Source organism: Momordica charantia (assembly GCF_013281855.1).
Source record: "Momordica charantia cultivar OHB3-1 chromosome 10 unlocalized genomic scaffold, Mcharantia_2.0 BLBB01000010.1, whole genome shotgun sequence".
Classification (NCBI taxonomy): domain Eukaryota; kingdom Viridiplantae; phylum Streptophyta; class Magnoliopsida; order Cucurbitales; family Cucurbitaceae; genus Momordica; species Momordica charantia.
The window spans coordinates 6,215,849-6,223,332 of record NW_028275158.1 but is presented as its reverse complement, the minus strand read 5'-3'; the positions used below and the strand labels follow the sequence as shown (position 1 = coordinate 6,223,332).

At 34.0% G+C, this 7,484-nt stretch overlaps 1 protein-coding gene across 3 annotated transcripts; it reads left to right on the top strand.

Moving 5' to 3' along the window:
* Positions 1-2,884: 2,884 nt before the first annotated feature.
* LOC111008309 (uncharacterized) lies at positions 2,885-7,284 on the top strand. 3 transcript variants are annotated; one of them, XM_022280965.2, is made up of 5 exons: positions 2,885-3,042; positions 3,167-3,306; positions 3,410-3,875; positions 4,915-5,042; positions 6,514-7,284. In XM_022280965.2, the coding sequence occupies exons 2-5, from the start codon at positions 3,229-3,231 to the stop codon at positions 6,973-6,975; spliced, it is 1,134 nt and encodes a 377-aa protein (XP_022136657.2). In that variant the 5' UTR covers positions 2,885-3,042; positions 3,167-3,228; the 3' UTR covers positions 6,976-7,284. The 3 variants fall into 3 exon arrangements, with proteins under 3 accessions (XP_022136657.2, XP_087975342.1, XP_087975343.1); XM_088119216.1 differs by having other exon boundaries at positions 2,902-3,042; positions 3,154-3,306; XM_088119217.1 differs by having other exon boundaries at positions 2,912-3,042; positions 3,235-3,306.
* Positions 7,285-7,484: the final 200 nt, after the last annotated feature.

The following is a 7,484-nucleotide window of genomic DNA, read 5'->3' as shown; positions in this document are numbered from 1 at the left end:
AGTACATTAACTAAAAACAAATGAATGAATATATGAATATATGGCAAAATGCTAACAGACTTATTCCAGGTTAATTATCCGATTGATTTACCTTAATCCCGATGAATTAACTTTCTCTTCTTTTGATAATTTTTATTGAGAAAAAAGTAATATTTTCCTACGATTATCTTTGATTCATAGGTTATTTATTTCTCCCTCACTTTGCCTTGCCCCACACCCTCGTCCTCCGACAAAGATATTGGAGTGACCTCTCCTGCAAGACAAATCTACTTCTTTTCTGTTATGAATATTTTCACTTTTTGTTAAAGGTGCAAAGAGATTAAATAAATAAATAAATAAATAGATTTAGGTGTTTTTTTTTTAAATATTCCTAGGAGGTTCGGGTCAGCTTGCGCACACCTCCACTAATCTCATGGGCAATTGTATAATCTTGCTACATTTAGTTGCAAAAAAAAAAAAATCGTAGGATATTAAATTATAGGTAAGCGACCACCATGATTTGAACCTATTCTCTATGAATTAAGATAAGTAATCATGATGGACACCGATATAGTTTTGCTTAAGATGCTATAACGGTTAAGTTAAAGAACTTATTATATGAGTGATGGAGAGTAAAATACAACATGTCACGTAGAAAACAAAGAAACATCGAATAAGTAGATCTTTCCCCATTGTCTCGGAAACACTAAGTCACCGACCTATATGTAGCTCGATCAACGATGACATGATAATTCGGTTAATCCATTGTTGGTCAAGTGAAGGTCATACACCGAGGTCAAAAGCACAATAGTCTGTAACCGCGTGACAAGTTCTGGAACAGTTTAACGTAATAATCACGTGGGACCCACTACCCCTCACCCTATAAATATATAGAATCATCATTCTAAACCCAAGTATGTAATATCATTCATCGTCTCGAGAGCTTAGATTAGACCCTAACTGACTTGAGCGTTAGAGTTTGTTCCTTTTCAGCATGTCTTTCCTCACATAGTTTGCTCTGGATAGCTTGGTTATACCAAACCCGTATCTATTCTCTAGATAGTTTGGAATCCACTATAAACAACGCGATTGAAAAAAGTTTAGAGGATAGCATATAGAACGAAAGTTTGTGTACCTTCAACGGTGTGTCTTTTAGAATAATTGAAGACTTTTTTCATAGTGATTATCCAACCATCGATTATGATGATAGGATGTTAGAAGTTCAAAAAATTTAGTTAGGGCAAGCCAATTTTTATACAAGGCTTACTAAATGTGGCGATTGGTTGATGTCATTTGAGTTCGTGTGTTCAAATAAACCATCCGGCGTAAATTACCTCAAGATGAAAATATTCTCTAAAAGAGATTGTCCTACCGGAGATAAATTGGGTGAAGTGCTCAAAAGTGTTCGAGCTTGACCCGTAGAGATCTTTGATAAATTTGGTAATAATAAAAAATGGAGTGAACACATGAGTTTATACATTATATTTATTCATTATTTTTTTAACAAACTTTTGAATCAAATACATTAAATTATATCACATAATTTTGAAGAAGAAAATAAACTATGAGAAAGTGAAATGACAACATATATAGAGGAGGCATAAAAAGCAATGGAGGGGACATGATTAAAGAGAGATAATGGAGTTTGTCCTGAAGTAACCTAATAATTTTAGAGATCAAATAAAATAAAATTCCGTTGATCTTTGTGACATGTATGGAATAAAAAACTATTTGTATAATTTGCAATTTGTCATTTGGATCTTTATAATAAGGTTGGCATGCAATCAAAATCTTGATGACATTGCTAGATTGTGCTTGCTCCATTTGGTATATATTGTTTTTTATGGGTCTCATTTAAATGTTTTTTTTTTATTTTAAAAAAAATATGGAGTGCACTTCAATTTCCTCCGCCCTTAAAAATAGTTAGTAGTTTCCTTTTTTAAAGTTTTTAATTTTATTTTAAGAATAATGTCGGGTGACAATAAAAATAAATGTTATTGTATAATTAAAATTATTACTCATATTCTCGTAATTCTGAAAAGAAGAGCGAGATGAGATTATCACTCATCATAATTAAAAAAAATTTCATTTAAAAAAAATAGTACATTCTTAGAAGTTGTTAAATTATGGTTATGTTTTTTTTGTCTTTTATTTTATCATAGTCCATTTGAAAATAGTTGAATTGGTTTATGCATCTATCTTCCATCAAGGAGTGTGAGTTTGAGTCCCCACTCCTACAAATTTGTATTAAAAAAACCGTTTATTTTCAAAAAATAAAATAAAATAAAAACATAATGTTTGATGAATTAACATTTCTAAAATTCTAATTAGACCCACGAAAAGGAGGAAAGAAAAAGCATGTCCCATTTCATCGAACAAACATGAATGGAGAAGGGGGTGTGAATATATCAAGATCACGAGAGATTTTATTTTAAAGAAGTTAAAATCAAAATTTTTGAGAAGGAATAAAATATAAACAAATTATTTTGAAAAATTAAAACATCAAACCATAGACCCGAAATCCTATAAAAAATCAAATTTATGTCAAATTCTAACAATCAAATGAGGGGTCATTGGAAAAAAATGCAATAAGAAACGAATGAAGAATGGTATGTAGTTGTAAATATATATAATATTTTTTGATACAATTAGTTGTAAATATTTGAGTATTAATAATATATTATTAAATATTTTCCATCCACGGTATAATTTGGACCATTTTTATACTTGTAAGAATTGCAAAATTTCCATCTTTTAAGTCTCACATAGCCCTTTACTAAAAAAAAAAAAAAAAGAAAAAAAAACTCACGTGGCCCACTCGTTAACTTCATAATTGGGCCGGTTAAAATGGGCCGATAATGGGCTTCCAATTACTAGCGTTGACTATTCAGTCAACGTCATTCGTCTTCGTTCTCCAGAATCCAGATACTTTTCAAAATTGCAGTTCAACTTTGAACCCTACGATCGAATTCCTGTTTTCTTCCTTGCTTTCTTCAGAAGCATATGGTGCGTGGTTAGGGATCATCGAAAGATGCCATGGAATTCCTTGGAGTCTTCTGTTAGGTAAGCTATGTCTTAGTTTGCTCCGCTGATCCGAACTCTTTGTCCAGCTTCTTCTTCTTGTTTCTAGTTTTTAGTTACTCAGCTGATCCATGGTATCTGATTTTACTTTAGCTTTCGTTTCTAGGAACTAGAGTTCGATGTCAGTGCAAAGAGAAGAAATCTTATTGTTCTTTTTCCTTTGACATTATGAAGACTCAGTTTCGCCTTTCGGTTGGATTCTTTCTGGTGCTGCTTATTTTTTACTGCACCTGTGTTGATTCGAAGGTACGAGGGGTTCATTTCGATTCTGTAGGGTTTAATTTACTATTGGATGTAGACCGTGTACTATTTCTGTTTAGCGTCTCGTTGGCGATGGATTTAAATGTAGGTGGAAGAAAGTGCAAACACCAGCCTAGATTCGAAAACACTCAATAAAGGAAATGATGGAAGCAAGAAGACTGGGTCTAATATGGTTCTCGATTCTGTTGCTGCTGGTAAGGAAAAGAAGGATGGGCATCAAGTAAGCGTCTTAAAGGAGGGCGGCGTTCAGAGCAGTGGGGATAGGATTAAGAAGAATTCTGAAAGTGAACCAGCATTGGAAGAAGGTCCAAATAAAGTAAAGAAGGCCGGTGGTTTAGTTGAGGAAGGAAAGAATAATGGTAATAAAGAAAAGGGGAAGCCGGCCGATAGTTCAGTTCCAAAGGAAGTGTCTAAGAGTAGTGGGAAGGACGGTGATATAGTGTCTTCAGCATCGAAAAAAAAGGATGGCTCTTGGGGTGAGGACTGTGATTCATCTAATAAGTGCACTGATGAGGGAAACAAGCTGGTTGCTTGCTTACGAGTTCCAGGAAATGGTATGTATGCTCTCAGTATTTTTTTATTTTTTATTTTTGTAATGATCCCAGCCCAATTCTAAATATGCATTATGATTGAATAAGTTCCCATATCCTTGATTTGAAATGTGGGGCATGCTGAGTGGGATGAAAGTTAGTTAATCTCTATCACAGCATAACTTGAAATCAGATTGCATGCATTAGTAGGAAGTTGTATGTGTAATTGTTTCTTGGAAGTTAAAACGTGTATGTAGCTCTGGACAACACACATTGTTCAAGTACAATAATCTTGTCTGTTTTGATAATTTAGTTATTTTTGGTTAGTTCTATTTCATAATTTTATGTTGTTTTAATTAATTTTGAGAATTATATTACTAGAGAGTTCTAGGTGTATGAATAGACTTGTTTGTTTCTTTAATCTTTATTCTACTTTGATTACAACGCCTGGTAAAATTATAATTTAGCCACAGTTTATGGTACGGTTGAGTTAGAGCTTTAATTGCTATAAATGCACATGCTGTATTGGTCTTCATATTTCATGCAATTACGAACTGAAGACTTGGGAAAATTTTCTTAAAGAAACACTTTTCGTGTTGTTTTCCCCTGCGATCATTTTGCCATCTTCTAATTTAATAACAACACATTTTACGTAGAAAACTTAAATCTTTCAAATTAGCCTAGTTTATTCATGCAAGGTTTCTTGTTTGCTTTCAACCTCTTGACATCTGGGCTCCTTTACGAATGTGCATCAACCTATTGATATATAGTGCAGAAAATCTGATCAACACTAAAGGATTAAGGGAGTTTCTTCATATCAAATGTATAATTAGGATTGTTGGTTTAGATCCTTTTTTGTGATGACCTAATGGGATTGCTAGGGATTGAAATTTTACACATGCTTAGTATACTTGAACCTAACATATTTCAGCTGTAATTACTTTTCTTATTGCACTCTTTGGCATAATAAAGATCTCTGATTATAAGTCATCTATCCTTTTTAGTGATATATATATATATATATTTTCAAATCTTACGTTCTTGTTTGTATTCAATTTTTCAGATTCTCCCCATCTTTCGCTGCTAATCCAGAACAAGGGGACAGGTCCTCTTACTGTGAAAATTTCTGCGCCGGATTTTGTTCATCTAGAGGAGAAAGAAGTTCAACTTCAAGAGAAAGAAGATAAAAAGGTATTTAAAACACTACGATTAATGATTAATAAAAAGCAGCTTTTAATGATGGGATGTTTAAGTTAACGATTGTTATTTCGAATGAAAAGATTAATGACTAATCAATTCCCAATCATTTCTTCCTTTGTACTTATTGCTGGGCCTTTCCCTATTATATTATATGTCAAATTTTCATGCACCAGTTGTTTTTCTTTAAGGCAAGAAAGACGGATGATAAGACATCCTCCTAACACCTTCAAACTCAAAAGTCAAAACCACACCCCTTCACCTTTCTGAAATGACTCCAATTTAGAAATGATTAGTTAAGAAGGTTCCTTTTTTTTTTTGAATTATTAATTATTATTATTATCATTTTTAAAAGTAAATTTATCTCTCTAGTTATTGCAGATTCTATGAAAGCGCAGGAATAAATGGTTTTTGCTACAGCTTATATATTTTTCTTAAGGTAAGAATAGGAGGGTTCGTCCCACCCCAGGGAAGATTCAAATAAGTGATCATTAAGTACTGAGAGAATACTGAAATGGGATGATAATATGTATTTTCCCTAGAGGAGCCAAAGGGTTAACTGATAGGCTTTCCTTGACTTCAATTAAAAAAAAAGGAACAAAAATTCAAAAAGATTTGGATGTTTTATAAAAAAAAGGTTTGGAGGTAGAAGTCCATTTAGGGGTCAAAGCTGCTGTAATGCTGTTAGTTCAATAGAGTGAAAGTCGTTCTTGTTTCTGAACTTCCAAAATAACCATGCTTCCACTTTAAGTCTCTAACCAAGGCATCAGTATCGTACCCTTAGAACAATTGGCTTAGGTTCAAGACAAGCAGAAAAGTATAGATTTATGATGCTATAAATATTGTAATTCGAGGGGAATATGACATCACTCATCACCTAAAGTTGAAAATTTTGAAGTTTTACTGCACTTTCATATAAAACCACAATTTAGGGCAAAAGATCTTCATGCCTGTCGCTGTTGTCATTTCGAGTGAAAGTATACTTTAAGAGACTTGTTGGGTGATTAAAGGTCTCTTTTATTTTGGTCTCTTTTATTTTTCTGACACATTAAAGAAGATAAGTAATTCCTTAGTTTACCTCTAGCATCAGTTACTCAGTCGGTCAGAACAACCATAATTTTGTACAAGGTGATGTAAAGATTTCTGAGGTCAGATTGGCATTATGCTTTTCTTTGGCACTCTAGCCAACGGATTCTCATTGAAGACATAGCCAACGAATTAGCCCAACATTTAAAAATTTCAACATGCTTAGTAGTTAGTAGTTAGTAGTAATGTTGAATAGCTGCTAATTGTAAGATACATGAGCTGAACTTTCAGCTGAAGAAATTTTCATAGAGTTTAGCTGGTCTCCAAATAATTTCACTTCGAAATGTTTGGCTGTTTGTAAAATGCTCAGCTCATACGGTTATGTCGCATGGACTTGTAAATTTTCTAGGATTTATGGTTACTTGATCAAATTATGCAGGTAAAAGTTTCGATAGGTGATGGAGGAGATGGCAACATGATTGTTCTGACTACAGGAAGTGGCCATTGTAATCTCGACTTTAGGGATCTGATTGCGCACAATACTGCTAATGATTCTGATGATCTTCCAAAGTCCTCACGGTCCAGCTACCTCACAAAACCACATATTGTTGCAATCTTAGCCTTTGCTGTAATTCTGACCATTGCAGCTGCTTCAGTGTGCATTGGCATCCGTCGGAAGAGTTTCGTAAGTAGCACTTCTAAATATCAAAGGCTGGACATGGAGCTCCCCGTTTCCCTCGCAGGCAAATCTGTTGCTGACAATAACGATGGATGGGAAAACAGTTGGGATGACAATTGGGATGATGAGGCACCACACACACCTTCCCTGCCTGTCACTCCAAGTCTTTCGTCGAAGGGCCTGGCCTCACGACGCTTGAATAAGGATGGCTGGAAAGATTAGTTTCAATTAGCTTCACGCATACAAACATGTAGAAGAAATAGCTCGAGCAAGAATCCGATCATCTGGAATTTTTTAGTCAAGGATTTCATCATACAAGGTACACCCATCTCCCCTGTTTTTACTATAGCCACGCCATTTTAGACCAACAAGCATATGTTATTGTATTTGCATCCAACTTCTGTAATTATTATCGCCCTTCTATTTTGGGTAGGAGAGGGATGTGGAGGATCAGAACCTCATATATATTCACTTCTCGTAAAGTTTCTACAATTTTTATCAAGGATACCAGAAGAAACTCTCTATTATATATTTTTTAAAGAGTAGTTTATTACCACGCCAACATTTTTTCTGTCTTTTAAAAAATTTCATTGCATTTGATTGTAGGTTCGACAAAAAGTTGTTCGATAAAATTAATGTATGCTTGGAATTAGTGAATTTAATTTGATCGTGTTTGAAGAGATGTGATATTATGAATTATTGAGGCCAACCTGAACGTAGCTCCACGGTAT

Excerpts from the sequence above, each read along its gene's own strand:
- LOC111008309 (XM_022280965.2), top strand. The coding sequence starts at position 3,229 with ATGAAGACTCAGTTTCGCCTTTCGGTTGGATTCTTTCTGGTGCTGCTT. Across the intron at positions 3,307-3,409 it reads GCACCTGTGTTGATTCGAAG|GTGGAAGAAAGTGCAAACAC; the intron begins GTACGAGGGGTT and ends ATTTAAATGTAG. Across the intron at positions 5,043-6,513 it reads AAGAGAAAGAAGATAAAAAG|GTAAAAGTTTCGATAGGTGA; the intron begins GTATTTAAAACA and ends CAAATTATGCAG.